Here is a 16,560-nt window from a genome sequence, read left to right as displayed (position 1 = left end):
GGGTTTACCGATGTGTGATAACTTTGCTGATTTCTGCAAGGAATTGTGGACAATTTCACTGCTCCCAGACTACTGGGTAATTTATAATCCTCTCTGATTCAGCAGCAGAGTCTTTTGAGTTGGTCAGGCTGATTTAGTCGACAATTATCATATATTATCATATTTATTATCCGGGGTCCATCTCGCTGCCTTCACAGCCGTCTCTAACGCCATCCCCTTCCTCTGACATTCTCCCACACACCGGCACCTTCCCGCTGCCCTCAGAGCTCATCCTGCTCCACTCAACCGCCGCCATCCCAAATAGCCCTTTCGGCACCACACTGCACAGACCAGCACCGCGCGGCACTGACGGACGGTTCACCTGACTCTTTTATGCTTTTATGGGATATTATTCGGGCTCGGACACGACCCCGCAGCGTTCTCCGTGGCCTCACAGCAGCCCGGGGACCGGGGCGCTTCAGGGGCCGCGCGCAGCCCGTGAGGGGGGAAAGGCGCTAAAGCGCAGCGGGCACGAAGCATCTACAGGCTCTCCCTGCGCGCCCGTTCTGCGCCGCAGATTCGCCAGCGGCAGCCAGCACGCGGGGCACCGTGACCGGGGTTCCCGGCGCGGGGAAAGGGGATGAGCAGAGTGTTGGGCATTGTGGGTCTGGGGCGCCTCGGGAGCCCCGCTGACACCCCGTGAAGAAGCGCCTCCATGCCGCTAATGGCGGGCGGGGCCGCCCCTCGCGCGGCGCTCGGGTTGCATCCCGCAGATTCGCCACGGCCCCTGGTGCCGCAGCCGTCCCGGAGGGTGCGGGGACTGCCCTGGCCCCTCGGTGGGGCGCGGAGCAGCCGAACAGGCTCCCCCCATAGTGAGTGGGGAGTCACGGGCGGGCCGGGACCGGCGTGTCGAAAGTGCGGAGCGGAGTGCGCAGGCGCCGTCGCAGCCGCCCCGGCCCGTGGGAACAAAGGGAGCGCGGCCGCGCCGAGCGGGTGAGTCCGGGGGGCCCGGCGGGGCTGACCGGGGGGCTGGGGGCGGCCCTGGCCCCTCTCCGGCAGTGCTGCGGGGCTTGGGAGCGCCCTTGGGCCCGGGGAGGGAGCGGTGGGGCCGAGGGACTCCCCCGGTAGCCGCCTTGGGCCCGCTCAGGCTCTGCTCGATCTCCCCGAGCCAGCCCCGTGTGCGAGCCCGGAGCTCGTTAGTAGGGATTCTGAAGGAGGTTGCAGCTGCCGTGGCGCGATAGGAAGAGAAACGCCGAAAAACCACTTTGTTACCGCGGTGTATGAAGCGCTGCCGGGTTCGGTGCTAAAAGGTTGAGCATTGCCTGTCAGACCGCAGCTGCGGGGCTCGGTGGTTGTTTTATGTACCCTGTAAAGGAAATATATCATTTGGTCATTTATGTATTAATGTCAGATTTCTGAAACAGTGCGTGTGAAATAATGGGATATCTTCTTTTTATTTCCTTACAGCACAAAATATATTTATTCAGACCCTTTAACATGAAGGTGACCTAAAGCTGTGTGCTCTTGCACAGCTATTTAAGGCCAGATTCCTTGGAAAGTTCATTAGTTTTTCAAAGAGATAATACCTTGGTTTCTGAAAATGCTTTTGTCTGTATTCCAAAATTGACAAATTTTGATAATCACTGGTATCAATAACCATCGAGGTGTCAACAATCTGGTGGGGGAAAAGGCACAACACTTACTAGCATGATCTTCTTTTGTCTTGCAGAAGTACAAATATAATGTCAGGTGGCTGAAAATTTGACTATCAAAATGTCAAGTAAGTTTTTTAAACAATATTTTTCTTTCTTTAACTTTGATGTTTTACAGATCTGGTTCCACAGAACCTGTGTGTGAGATGATGCCATTATTCCTGGCATTAAAAGAAATTAGCAAGTGTAGTGACTAAACTCTTGGCCTTAAATCCTGCTGTGGCTGATTCCTGGCATATTGTTTTTGTAGGAAATCCAGATATCACAGCTTCTGAATCCTGTTGGACTGCATTTTTGCTTTCCTTCCATATAATTGGTGTGCATATAAATGAATTTCATATTCTTCAGTCTTGTGCTTGAATAAAAGCCTGGGACTAGAGTAATGGGGGGGATTTCAATTTTTCTTTCTTTTCTTTTTTAATGTTGCTTTTTGCTGTTTGATGGCAAAACGCAAAGTCTTTCAGAGTAGAATTTGTTCGTTTTTGTAAAATCATTTAAAAATGTTGGCCATAGCAGATGCCTTAAGAATTCATCCAGATTTTCCAAAAAAAAAAAAAAACTATGCTTGCATTTATATCTTAACAGAAAGGCCATCCTATGCCCCACCTCCCACCCCAGCTCCTGCAACCGTAAGTATAGTGATTTTTCTCATTAACACCAGGCCTTTAGTAACTTCCCAGAAAAATAATTGTGGAATTGCATCACCTTCCCATATGGGAAACACAATATTAATGTGATATGAACTGTTTAAATTAATATAATTCTTTCTTGGGAAGTTTGGGAAAGAGAAGCTGAATAAACTTATTTTGCCCTTAAGGCTGGATCTCACAGACACTGAATTTTCTGTGAGCAGTCACTTGTCTCAAATGACTCACAGTGGGTTGCAGCAGTACTGGAATAGTTAAGAATCAACTGATACATTTAATTGTAAAATGTCCTGCTCAGCCTGTGCCCAAATCATGGGCAGACAGTGCATTTTTCCACGTTTCAGTTGTACTGAGCTGCTTTTTTTATTTGCATTTGAGTGGAATGCAGGATTGTGAAACATCCTGTTATATTAGGTCAGAATAATGAAATGCTCCTGATGCCAGTCTTGCATTCCTTGAAATCACTGGTATTTTGGAGTCTAGGGCATGGGAAATATTTTACTTTCTAGTAAAGTGGCATGCCCTGACACTGAGGAAAACATGAACAGGAGCTTTGAATCCTGCCCAGTGACATTCCTGGATGTGCAAAGGTGCTGCAGTACCAGTGTGCTGTGGGCAGGAACTGTTTGAAAGTAAATGCACATCTTTGGTCACATTTCAGATAGTTTGAGTTTTAGGACAAATCCTTTGTACAGAAGATTGAGAAAAGATGCTATAGTGATTTATTTATTTTTTTTTTTTAACCAAAGTGAATTGGAAAGCTGTTACCCAGTAGTGTGTCCTTGATCTCTGCAGGATGGGAGTTGGAAGGAATGTGATCCTTCAAGTTTTTTGTGCCATACTTTACAGGAAGAGGCTTGAAAATTTATATAATACATACATACAAGTTATGTTTTTATAAGTTTACGTAAATAAAACTTGATTTGCATAGTTTGCTCAGAGTTTTCATTTTGCACACAGTGAAATAGAGCTGTTAGAAGGAACACGATGGATCCACTCTGACCACTGGATTCCTGCATCGAGAGCTGTGCATACACATGTGATTCCTTTGGAATTTAGCATGGATACAGATGTTTAATGGTTCATGTTGGTGTGGTACAGTCCTTCAGGATACATGAAGCACATGCCAGGACTGCAACCAGTGACATGCATTGCCTGTTTTACAAGCATCTTTTATTTTGTATTATATTTTATTCAGTCCTTCACGTGATGGTCTGTGCTCTGTTAATGCAAGTCACAAAGTAGCCAAATAACCTTGCTTGTTCTTCCACAGCCAGTTCCAGGTGCTGCAGTCAACAAAATCCCACTAGTTCTCACATCTGCAGTACTGTACCTGAAATAAAAATTCTCCATGTGATGCAAGGTAGTTCCTGGTAACATTTAAATCCTGTCTTGCAGAAATAAAGAATTAAGCAGACGGAGATTACAATTGTCACCTGGTTTTATTGAAGAGGTGTAGTTCAACATAATCAAAGCCTGTTGTTATGGTAATACAAAAAACTGTACTAAAACAGTGCCTTGTGAAGTAGTGAATGTGTATGTCATGAGCCCAGGCATACAGATGAGCACATCAGCTGCTGTGACTGAGTTAAAAAGCTTGGCAATAAAGTCTCTGTTGAAGACTGACTGTTAAAGGATAATTTTCCTCTGCACTTGTGTGTTTAGAAATAAACTCCTGCAGTGTGTCTGCATTGACCTGAAACCTTCCTAGTTACTTTAGTCAGCTCCTAAAACACTTCTGTTCGGTGTTTGTACGTGTCATATTTTGGTTCCTAGAGTCCTGAATTTACTTGTCACATTTTTATAACTGTAATCTGGAGCAGATCCAGTCAGCAAGTCCCTGTGAAAGACTTCTTGGAATGTTTATTAGGGCTGCTGGAGAGTGGGACACTATGGGAATGAGATTTAAATGTCTGGAAATACACCAGGCTCTTGTGAATCCTTATGGAATCATAGAACCACCGCAGTCAGAACTTAATCACAACTACCATTAACTAATCACAACTACCATAGTTGATCTTTTTTTCCAACGAAATCTGACTGGGAAAGGGGGGGATAATGGAAAAAATAAATTTATTTGAGGAGGGGAATACAGGTAACTTGATGAAACTTGAATGTCCATTGCTAAGTGAGAAGGGAATGCAAAGAAACAAGATTTTTATTTTTTTTCTGTGTGAATGAGCTGAGAACAAATCAATCCACTTTCATGAATGAATGAAGATGCATTGATTAACTTCTGAATTATCTTGGATTTGGTGATCTGTTCAAACTAGTTTAAAGTTTTTAACTTACAGGTCTTACTGCAGATGTAGAGTTCCTCAGCTCTGTCAGTCTACAGCCTGCCTTGTAACAGAGGGATGTCTCTGGGAATTGTCTTCAGCCACTGGCAGTGGAGCACAAATGGTGCTTTGAGAGATTTCCTCCCCTGCTCTATTTGTTGGGAAGGTAGAATTCTGGGAAGAAAAGCAGGCAGGGATTTTCATTGGTGTAATAAACGTGGGTACTGGGGATATCTGCCCCATCACTGGGTGCTGCCCAACTTTCACCCTTTCAGGAAACAAGAGTCTTCTGAATTCCTTGGTGGCTTATGATGGGAAACTTTATTAGCCATGACCTGAATTTACAGAGTACCTGTTCAAATGAGTTACACAGTTAATAGAAATAAAATCACCAGTTTCAGGCAGAAATTTGTAGTGACACATTTGCTTAAAAGTCCTATTTCCTTACTAGGTTTATACTGGAGTAAGTTGTGTGTGTTGGGAAGACACCAACTGCTACACCTCATTGCTTGTTTGAATTCTGGTTGCTTTTGCATGCCATATTGCAGTTCATTTTCATTTCTGTGTTCTCCTCGTTTGAGCTCATTTCTCATTCGTGTTTTTGTCTCATTTGTTTCCATCAGCAAATGCCCAGCACCCCAGGGTTTGTGGGATACAATCCATACAGCCATCTGGCCTACAACAACTACAGGCTGGGAGGGAACCCGGGCACCAACAGCCGGGTCACGGTAGGAGAATCAACTATTACATCCTCCAGCAAACACCAGGAGCTGACCAGAAATGGCTTTAGGGTTAGGTTCTTCGGAGTCTTGGCTGCTGCCACTTCTTTATAAAAAAACCAAAAAACAACTTCTGATTCTTATTCCTCACCTTCCCCCCCTTCCCCTTCACTCTGAAACCTTTTGCAGGAAAATGGGTTTTTACTCAGCAGGGAAAACTGGTAATGGTATATGATGCAGACATCCAAAAAGACAGACTTTGGTCTTCAGTGACCACTGCATGCATAGGAAAAGCTTCTGTAGCTGGGTATGAATTTTTGGAGGGAGGGAACTGCTCTTTTTGCTGAGGTTCATTGGTACAAAAATAAGGAAGAACATTTTGCAAGCTGGAGATCATTGATAGTCGTTGCGTCATCCTGTTGAGCCATACAAGAGGTACAGCCCTTTATTTTTCTTTCTAATCTTAGTCTGGTAAATAGCTGCACAGTCCCAAGTTCAGTCATTATTTTTTCAACAAAAGTGTGATGTTGATAATAAAGTAGAATCTTCTCAGCTCGTATATGTGTCAGTGTGTGGGAAATGGATGTTACATTCATTTTTCATGGAGTAAACAAAGTGAGATGGAGACAAGTGATGAGGGAGGTGACAGCTTCTTTCAAACATGAATCAAGTCCTAGCATTGTGTGCAGTTAGGAAACAAAAATAGACAGTGGAAATGTAACACTTTGATAACACAACAGAAACAGACTAAATCCCTGATATTTTCTTAAATATCTCACAACTTCAAGATTTTTCCATGTAGAACTTTGTACCTCAAAACTTCTGATCAGTTTGGAAGGTGATACAAAGATTTCTCAAGGACCAAATACGTGGTGCTTTTAAAGAAGTGTAGTCTTTTTATACCTCTCATGAACCTTCTTTCAAACTTAATATATGAAGTTCATCCAATTTTTTTAAAGCATTTACAGAAAGGATCTTCCTAAAGGCTGGAATTGACTGTCCAAATGGATGCTTTCCTTCTACAAGACTAAGTCAGGTTTTGTCTGAGAACTTCATTGTTTCTGTATGTCACAAGCATACACAGCCTGCTCTGCCATGCATATCCCAGTATATGGATGGTGTCTTTAAACCCCTCTTAATTTAAAAGCATTAAACAGTTTCCGTTAATGTTTTTCCAACCCATCTGTATGTGTATCTATGTATACATTTTGGTAATGCATATACCTCATGCACATTATTTATACACAGTTCTGTATGCATTGTTCATAGAGCTCCATAAATTCAACAAACAAAAAAAAATAATCCTATCAGGAGGAAAGCAGTATTGAACATGAGCCTTCTGGGCTACACCAAATATTGATCTACAGGCCACAGCCCTGAAAGATCTTGAACCTGCTTTGTATTTTCATGTAAATACTCCCACTTAATAGAACTCCTGGCATGTGGAAGTGCTGGAGGGTTTCAGACCCTGCAGTTGACAGGGGCTGTGATGTCATTGTACTGCTTTAGGAGCAAGCCCTGTCAGATGTTCTGTGGGTTCAAGGGATGCAAGGAGACCCAGCAGCTTTCCAGCAGCAGCATTCAAGCTCAGTAGCCTTTTGTGTGGTGCCAGCACTGTGTCTGGCAGCATAAAGCTGAAGGAAGACAGAGCACAGGAGCATGTTCCAGGCTAATTGGGACAATTCATTAGAGCTTGGCTACAAGTAGAGCACATATTTACCTTTTAGCTGCATAGAGTTGTTTTCATAAAGAGTCTGTTAATTGGCTCCAAATTACCACTGACAAATTTTACAGAAAAATAATTAGTAAAATTATTTGATAGTGTCTCTAACTTATTGTTTTTAAACTTTCTTCATATCTTTTTTCACCTGTACAGTAGCCACATTAAATTTGTCAAAACAGATAAAGTAAATTAGTCATCAGAAGTGAGAAAAAACAGCCTGCTGGGATTAGTGTTTCCATGTCAGTTCCTAAGCTGTGTAGTTCAGTTTTAAAAACATGGAGCCCTTTTGAGGATTTATCTAGTTACTGCTCTGTAAACTTTCAGAGAAAAGGACAAACTTAATTGGAAATTATTCCTGTGAGGACCAGCTCTAGCTAGTGCTTGTTCACTTACAGACTGGGTAATTTTTCTGGTGATGTTGCTTGCTTCTCTTGGTGGGGGTGTGTGAATGCACAAGTGTTTTCCAAAGCTAGTGCGTGTAGAAACTGTTCAGCGATCCCATTAACGAATGGATTTATCCCATTCTTTTATAGGCTTCCTCTGGTATTACCATTCCAAAGCCCCCCAAACCCCCAGACAAGCCCCTGATGCCCTACATGAGGTACAGCCGGAAGGTGGGTATTACAGTGTCCATCAGTAATAAAGTCAGTGTTCGTTTGTGCTAACAATTAATTGCTATGATCTTAGTTTCAGCTTCTAAACGTTGACTCCTAACAGCCTGCGCTCTCTTAAGGGGATGTAAAGTACAGAGTCTGCCCTGCAGAACAAAGGCAGCAGTAGTCTGGTCACACAGTTGCCAATTTCTGGGGGGAAAATTGCTAAAATGCTAATTCCTACCACTGTCTGCTGACAAGGATCCACCCCGCCACATTCAGAAGTTCCTGTGACTTACTGACAGAACTTTTTTATATAAAGGAAGTATTCCTTGCGTTTTCTGGGCTTGGTGCAGTGCTGTAGCTGGACTGAAGAGTAGCAATGAGTGGACTTTGCATGTTCTCCTTCACCACCCTAGCCCGTGGCAACGTTTGCTTCGCTATTCTGAGAACTGTTTGACAGAAAGTAGGAGAGAGAGACTCTTGTGGAGTCTGGAATCTGATGGGGCATGGGGAGGGCATGGCAACCTGGCTGAAGCAGGTGAGCCAGAAGGAATTTCTTCCACTTCTGGTAAAGTATCTTTACCAGCATGTCTGTCTTAGGCCAAAAAACATCAACACACACAAAAAAAAAAAGTCAAGTGGCGCAGCAAGAAATTACACTGGCAGCTCTCCTTTTTTTTTCCCTATAAAGTTAGAAACCTTTTTGGTGGAGTCAGAACTTGTTGGAACTCAGATTGATCAGCAAGACTGAAATATTGTGAAATGTTACATTCTGATCTGAAAAGCTCAGTCTCTTTGTCATAATCTACTGCTGGATGTGTTTACTCAGTAGCATTTTTTTCCCCGAGATGCAGCGATGTTCATTTAAGAAGAGAATTGAGAGGGTTAAAGGCAATATTCCCATGAGACCAAAGCCACTCAGCAATTGCCTGTTTCAGTAGCTGGCTTCCTACTGACTTCCTGCCCCAGAAAATAATCCAGATAGTTTAGCCAGACTCATTCCTAACTTTATCCTGTTTTTCATGGTGATTCCAGAAAGAACACTGAGATGACAATATAAAATGTTTAATTTGGAAGTATTTAGATATCATTAGTAAAGCTCCAGCTGTTTCTGTTAAGGTCTGGGACCAAGTGAAGGCGTCCAATCCTGATTTGAAGTTATGGGAAATTGGCAAGATTATTGGAGGAATGTGGCGAGATCTCACTGATGAAGAGAAGCAAGAGTATTTGAATGAATATGAAGCTGAAAAGGTAAATGGAAGAAATCTGGGATGTTTATTACAGCTGATTCTTCTAGGAACTGGTCTGAGAAGAAAAATTCATCTTCCCCATGCAGGGGTGTTTGAGGCATTCACGAGAGCCCTGTATGTAACTTAAATGGAAGTTTGTCCTGACACGTCTCTTAGATTTTTTAAATAACTGTGCATCAACTGTGACTGGTCAGTTTTTAGACCTAATTCAAAATGAAGTATTAATAATTGAGTGTCGATTTTAACTGTGTAATGAATGGATTTGATTGTACAACATCAGTATTGAAAAGATTGTCTCAACACCAAAATCCTCTTTCAAAACTGGTGCTCTGCAACTACTGCCGTTGTCATGAACATGTTCCTAAGAGACTTCCAGTCACGTGGGGTTTGGTTTTCCTGGTGGAACTCCACACTGTGGCATTAATGTTTTGTTTCTTAATAGAAAATGCTACCACTTGTAGGGTTTTCTTGTGCTTTTGTTTTGGTTTTATTGATCTTAATGACAAGAGATGACAGCTGCCTCGTGTCTAGGTTGGTAAGTGTTGAGCACCTGTACAAGACTGTTCTTGTGATTCTCAGGTACAAAGGGAGAATTGTCCTGCTGATGTGTTGTGCTTACACCTGGCAGGCACCTGAGGCTCTGGCTACCTGCTCAAATCTCAGCTGGTTTCATTCCAAGGCAATAGAGAAGTACTGCAAAACTCAGTGCTCTTAGCTGAGAAAAAAAAATCCAGGAGTTCTATTTTTACCTTGGTAATGATGTTTAGATTGTAAGCTCCTTGGGGCAGGGGCCAGCTGGTTTCTGTTGTGCTAAGGCAGAAGGATCCTGGTCCTCATCATAAACAAGCATTTTAAATACCTTTAACGATATTATAGATTATGTCAAGCTAAGGCAGAAGGATCCTGGTCCTCATCATAAACAAGCATTTTAAATACCTTTAAAATATTGTAGATTATATCCTTTTTTTCATTGGAAATACCTCAAATCGCTGTACAAAATCTTAAAAATGAGATTAAAGAAAGCAATTCAAAGAGAAAAAGTATTTCAAAGAAAGTAAAAATAGTGCTGCTGTCCTGCTGCCAGGAGGAGACAGGAGTCTGGCTGCAGCTTTCTGTGCCATCCCAGAGCAGGGATGGGTCAAAGAATGGACAAATCTTAAATGATTTTGGAAAGTGGTTCATGACATACTGGCGTAAGGAAAGAGAAGAAATCAGAATCACAGATTCAGTTAGAACTCCAGAGAATTACTAATATTTTGTGTTTGTTAATTTTATCCTACCAGAACTGGAGGTTAAATGTTCTGAGGTATTTGAATTTGAAATCTCAGAAAACAAAGCTATCATAATACCAAAAGGACCTAAGAACCAGCTGTGTTTTTAAAACACAAATTACTGTAGAAGTTCTCATTTGTAAAAAAGAAAGACTGAGAGAATCTGATCATTTGTATCTCAGCCAGACGATTCAGATTCAGCTTTACCTGTGTAACCGCACTGTGCGTTACGCAGAGCGCAGCTGTGGCCAGGTGGGAATCACCCAGTGGTGCAATCAAACCGTGTTGGTCACCTTTCAGATCGAGTACAACGAGTCCATGAAAGCCTACCACAACTCCCCTGCCTACCTGGCCTACATCAACGCCAAGAGCCGCGCCGAGGCGGCGCTGGAAGAGGAGAGCCGGCAGCGGCAGTCGCGCATGGAGAAGGGGGAGCCCTACATGAGCATCCAGCCCGCGGAGGATCCCGATGGTAAGGAGCTTGTGTGCACTCCCAGTGGGACACTCGTGGCAGGACAGGCTGTGGAGATACAGAAAACCACCCGTGTGCTCCTTCCGCAGCGCTTCACGTGCCTTCGTTTCTGCTTTGGTGCTTTAGTGCCAGTTTTCAGTACCGCTTTTCATTCCATACAGCTGACTTTGTTCCCAAAAGTAAGGTGGCACCTGTGGCAAAAGTTATTCCAGCCCTTCTTAATTAAGTGTGAAGTAATGCTTAATAGTTCAAACCAAATCAGTCTGCTTACTGCTCCATAATGGCTTTGGCACATGCTTTAGAAAAGGCTTAGATGCCTGATTTAATCTGGCTTGGGTGGAATGTTGTGCTTTATTACCAGAAGCACATAAATCTGACAGGCAGAGTTCTGGTGTGATTAAGAGCACCTGAACTTTGAATGTGTTCAACAACTGTCATTTGAGATTGTTTGGCAAGTGAGGTGCCCTTGCTGCTGACAAGTTGATGAGAAAATTCTGAAAGTTTATTTGACTGCAAGGAAATGCACCCCACCCAGTGGGAAAAGTCAGCCTCACACACCTCATGGCTGCTTTTAAATTCATCACCAAATACTTGTTGAAACCTGAGGGGGAAAAATGTGCTCAGTTACACCCTTTTTTTCCTTCCCCCTTGTGAAAGCACACCCCTGAGATAAATCTCATAGCAAACTGCACTTTCCCCAGTGTGAGGTAATTGCAACATTTATGTAAATACGTTTTGTGCCGGAATAGCTGGAACCTGGGGAGTTAAGATTCTGTTCTGTGCTACCCTGAGCAAAGTAGACTCAGGCAGAACCAGCCATTACCTCTTTTTTTGTTTTGTTTAAATGAGATACAATATAACACTTGGAAATAAACTTTCATTTAACTAGTTCTCTTCTTTGGTAGTATCTCCTGGTGTGATCTTCAGCTTCTTAAGATTTCTGTGAATAGTTGGGATAGTCATCTATTCCTATTCCATCATATTCCTATCTCCAGTAGAAATACTTAATGTAAAACACATTAGACCTCTGGACTTTTCTACGTGGCTCTGTTCTGGGAGATAATTCATACTTGTTGTTTAACTGTGTTCTCTTTAGAGAAATGCAGTTGCTAATAAATAATCAAATTCTCTTAATACATGACTGAATTTTCAGTGGTGAGTAAATGTGTTTCACTGCTTCATGCTTTCAGTTCTCAGCGTTTTAAAAAAATAAGTGGTTTTGATCTGTGCTACAAAGGTTATTTATAGAGGAGTCACTATCCTGCTGGCATTTTGTTCTGGAAACATGATTAATCAGGAATGGGTCTTTTATTTGGTGTATTAATAGTCCCTCTTACTGTGGAAGTGTGGAAAGCAACAGAGTGAATAACTAGGTCAGTCCCAATTTCAGCTGTGGGAAATGCATGTGCAATCAGCTGTCAGAGCTGTGCCAGGTAAATGCTGCCCTGGCCACACTTTGTCTCCTTTTGTAATTCCCTGATGCTCTGTGTGTGTTACTGTGAACTTTGTGACAGCTACAGGTGTTAGGGCTGATATTGTAGTTTTTGTGAGTGGTGATGTGGGTACAGAGTGATTAGACTCAGCTCTCATTTTGTGGGATCAGAGCAGTCACCCCTCGAACTCCCGTTCCAGATTACGACGATGGGTTCTCCATGAAGCACACGGCCACGGCTCGGTTCCAGAGGAACCACCGGCTCATCAGCGAGATCCTGAGCGAGAGCGTGGTGCCCGACGTCCGCTCCGTGGTCACCACAGCCAGAATGCAAGTCCTGAAACGCCAGGTTCAGTCCTTAATGGTTCATCAGGTAAAAAGAAAGGATGAGGATGCAGCTAAAACGCGGTGGGGTTGGGCTGGACTCCAAAGTCTTTGGATCATTTGATCACCTACATGACTGTTCTTGCTGGGTGTCAATGTTCTGTGTGCTCCAGGAGCTAATCCCTGGGAGCTGCAGAATGTGAGACTTCACCTTCTGTGCTGTTTTGTTCTTTGTGTTTTGCCCTAAGTGTTAGTTCCGTAGTTCTTCATTATTATACACAACCCCCTGTATGCAGTTTTTAAAGTCTGCTGGTTAATAAGTACTGGCAGTGTTGTGATTTTGGGTACCTGACGACTCATCTTGTTTGTAATATTCTTTTTTTGAAGCAAATTGTCCCTCTTCTAACATTTTTCACTGAAAGTTAAATTTATACAAAATATATGGTGATGTCACACCTGCATGTTTCACCCAGCTTTGGCCACATGCCTGTGTTTTCCACACACTCATGTTACCAAAAGAACCCTTTCAGCACAGTCAGTGTGTGTGTGGGTGAAGCAACACCAGAATTAGTTAGAGATTTGTTGGGGTTGTTTTTTTAACTACAGAAGATCTGGAGGGTGGAGGGGATGGTTGTCCTTCTTTCCTGTGAATTGTGGTCTTTCTGTGTTAGAGACCATAATTGATGTGGAGAGTGTGTCTGTACCTGTGAGCTGTGTGTATACAGGCCTGTGGGATATGTATACACAGACCTGGGGGTGCAGAATAGGACAGAAAATGTGCAGATTTGATGCTGGAAGCTTCACCTCAGATACACAATGTTTCATTTACAATATACTTGAACTGCTGCACAGACCCATGTACTGTTCCTACTTTTCTGTGTGAATTTTTGAGCTAGTGGGTATCAGAGGCAGGCAGAAGGATGTTTACGTATTAGACCAATATTTAAAAATAAACCCATATGAAAATTTGTATGCTTAGCTGTACCTTTGCCCAGTTTTTAGGTGACTGCACAGTGAGGTTCTTGCTGTTTGTTTCACTTCCAGCGTAAGCTCGAAGCTGAGCTGCTGCAAATTGAGGAGCGTCACCAGGAAAAGAAGAGGAAGTTTTTGGAAAGCACAGAATCTTTCAACAACGAGCTTAAAAGGGTACAACTCATTTTTCTCACTTACTCTGAGGAAGCTGCTGGTTCCACAGTGGTACAAGTGCTTTAGTTCTCTGTTCATTTCTGAGTGATTGCCCAGCTGCTGGGGCACTGCCCTGGCGTGGGTGGTAAAAAGCACAGGATGATTTCCTGCTCCTTCAGTGACCTTTAGGGGCACATTGGGCCAGTACAGTTTAGAAGTGCCTCCAGGCTGGGCTGGGTGAATTCACTCAGAGCAGCTGGAGGAAGGTGGCCTGAAGCCACTGTGGAGGGCACACTGCTCTCCTTGGCTGCACTCAAATAACAAGTTTTACGTTGTTTATTTATTCCCTCTCCCCTTTTTTTTCTTTATATGCCTGTATTTCCCTCCCTAGTTACTTAGATAAACTTTGTAAGATCAGAAGGACTGTGCTGTGTGTAGAAATAATGAACTTGTCATTGGGGTTTACTGATGATTTGTTTCTCAGGGTAACTGAGGTAGTAAAAGAGCTAAAGTTTTCCTTTGTTTTGTTTTTAATTGCTAGTTATGCAGTTTGAAGGTGGAAGTGGATATGGAAAAAATTGCAGCTGAAATTGCTCAAGCTGAGGAGCAGGCTCGCAAGAGACAGGAGGAAAGGGAAAAGGAAGCAGCTGAGCAAGCTGAGCGCAGTCAGAACAGCCTGGCAGCTGAGGAGGAGCAGGCAGCCAGCAAAGGGGAGGAGAAGAAGGAAGAGGAGAGCACTCCAATGGAGACAGGTAACTGCCTGAACATCTGCAGAATCCTCCAAGGATCAGCATTAAAGGGTCTCTGAGGAGAACAGTTCACTGCATCTTGGTGAACACAGGCATTTGCTTCTCATTAAATTACTCATTTTTAAAAGAGGAGAGGATAAGATCCCACAGAGCCCCATGTCATGCTTTGTGTGTGATGTACCCAGAGGAAGAAACAGTAAACCTGAAGTTAGACTTTGGTTAACTGGGAGCAACTGGGGGTGTTTCCTTGTCCCAGTGTCAGTGTCCAGCCAGGATGATGCAACAGCAATGCTTCCTATGCAGCACTCAGGCAAATTTTCTAGCTGCTTTGTGCTCTGGACAGTGGCAGTAAGAAATGCTGCTGGATTCAGGAGTCCCAGTGACTAGAACATCAGTGAGTCACTGCTGCAACAGCAGGAGCATAAGGAAAGAGGGGCCAAGGAGTTTGAATTCCAGTGCTTCTGCTTTAACAAGGAGCATGGCTTTCTAATGGCTGGAATTCTGAGGTCAGGCAGCTGTGGCTGACATCAGGATGCTGTGGCAGGACCATATATGTCCTCAGCACTGAGAGATCCCTGAGCTGTGCCTGTCCCTGCATGTTCTAAGTGACAGAAGTGACTGCTATGGAATACTCGGGTTTATTACAGCTTCTTTTTCTTCCTAAGTCCTAATTGCAATCTAAATACAATATTGGCATGTAAATACAATCTAAATAAATATTGGCATGTAAATGACACTCAGAATACATTTTTCCAGAAGAGCCTCACCCAGAAGAGAGCACAGAGAACCAGCAGAACGGTGAAGAAGGAACCTCCACCCCAGAGGACAAGGAGAGTGGGCAGGAAGGAGTGGACAGCACAGCTGAGGAGGGAACCAGCGACAGCAACACCGGCTCAGAGAGCAACAGCGCGACCGTGGAGGAGCCGCCCGCAGACCCCATCGCCGAGGAGGGCGAGAAGAAAGAGTAATAATCACTGACTCAGCTCCTGTGTCTCTGTAATGAAGTACTGTTTGATTTCAGAGCGTGCTCTGCGGCTGTTGTACCTTCCCTGCCTCTGTCACTTGTCTCCAAAGGATGCCGGGGTTTAGTGACACGCCAGGTTATCAGTGTAGCAATGTGAAGGGGCCTGTAGAGGTACAGGGTGTCCTGCAGGAGGCAGAAAAGGAGCCTCATGTGTCTAAACACAGTGTGGAGAGGTGCTTATATCACTTGTATTTCTTCCTTAGAAAGACACCATTGGTTTTGGTTTCTATATGAGAAATCAGGCCTTCTCCCTTTCTTCTGGTGCCATGGACACAGTGGCACTTTTCCCCAGAGGCCCTTCCTGCTCCTTGTGGCACAGGTGTCTCACCTGTCCTGGCCTGACTGCACAAGGGACCTGCTCCTGGCAGTGGCACTGGCTTTCTGGAGAGGCTGGAATGTGGCTGAAGCATTCACACCTGTTCTTACTATGGAGCAAAATCTGATGCCTGCCCAGGGTGTCCCCTGGAGCCTCTCCTTACCTAACAACTCCAAAGTCCCCTGTGTCCCACAACTACTGCACTGCATGTCAACAAGGGCAATTTCTGCTGCAGCCTCCCCAGTCCATGCTTTTAAAGAAAGCTCCCAGTCCTCAGGAGCAGCTCCAGAGTGAGGCTGAAAGTCTGGGGTTTTGGGGGTTTTTGGTGTAACTTGTTTTTCTAGAGTAGCTGCTCTGCTGTGGTGGAAACTTGCTCATGGTCTGTGTGTGGCATGTCAGGAGATCCAGTTCCAAAGGGCTCAGTGTAGTCTTGCAGGAAATGACACATCATGAGGGATTTTTTTTTTTTTCTGTGGTGCAGGATTCTTTTCAACAAGCCTTTGCTTTTCTTTCCCAGTTAACTCCTTTTATTTGCTACCAAGAGACCCTGGTGTGGTCTCAGCCAGAGACCTGGCACAGAACAGAGCAGGAGAGCGTTTAGACACGCACATGTTCTCTGAGCAGACAGTCACTGATATGGCACAAGTGGTAAAAAATAGTAATTTTGCTTGTAATGAGCTTTCAGAACCTCTGGAGACTCTACAAATGTACTGAAAAGGCCATAATTTGCCCTATATAAGCAAAACCCCACAAATAAATACACTGAATTGTGGCAACAGCCACGGGCCACTTCTTGACTTAACAACTGAGGGAACACATAATGTTTCAATGAACTGATGTGTATTTGCAGAGCATTGGGTCTATCAGATGGTGTTTTTTAAATCCTTTTTTTTTTAATGGTCTAAAAATAATAAAATCCAACATGTTTGGTTTTTTTTAAAC

The 16,560-nt window shown here is 43.7% G+C and overlaps 1 protein-coding gene across 4 annotated transcripts; it reads left to right on the top strand.

Annotated features, from left to right (window-relative positions):
• The first annotated feature begins 858 nt into the window (after positions 1 to 858).
• SMARCE1 (SWI/SNF related, matrix associated, actin dependent regulator of chromatin, subfamily e, member 1) lies at positions 859 to 16,560 on the top strand. Of its 4 annotated transcripts, XM_041426606.1 has the most exons (12): positions 863 to 972; positions 1,709 to 1,759; positions 2,277 to 2,320; positions 3,737 to 3,825; positions 5,241 to 5,345; positions 7,593 to 7,673; positions 8,775 to 8,906; positions 10,477 to 10,648; positions 12,281 to 12,453; positions 13,449 to 13,550; positions 14,071 to 14,281; positions 15,035 to 16,560. In XM_041426606.1, the coding sequence occupies exons 4-12, from the start codon at positions 3,823 to 3,825 to the stop codon at positions 15,244 to 15,246; spliced, it is 1,191 nt and encodes a 396-aa protein (XP_041282540.1). In that variant the 5' UTR covers positions 863 to 972; positions 1,709 to 1,759; positions 2,277 to 2,320; positions 3,737 to 3,822; the 3' UTR covers positions 15,247 to 16,560. The 4 variants fall into 4 exon arrangements, with proteins under 4 accessions (XP_041282539.1, XP_041282540.1, XP_041282541.1 ...); XM_041426605.1 differs by lacking the exon at positions 3,737 to 3,825 and having other exon boundaries at positions 859 to 972; positions 15,038 to 16,560; XM_041426604.1 differs by lacking the exon at positions 3,737 to 3,825 and having other exon boundaries at positions 864 to 972.

This window comes from Onychostruthus taczanowskii, unplaced genomic scaffold, assembly GCF_017590055.1.
Source record: "Onychostruthus taczanowskii isolate IOZ18803 unplaced genomic scaffold, ASM1759005v1 scaffold91, whole genome shotgun sequence".
NCBI lineage: Eukaryota > Metazoa > Chordata > Aves > Passeriformes > Passeridae > Onychostruthus > Onychostruthus taczanowskii.
Note: the sequence above shows the minus strand (reverse complement) of the source record. Positions and strands in the feature narration are given on the sequence as shown.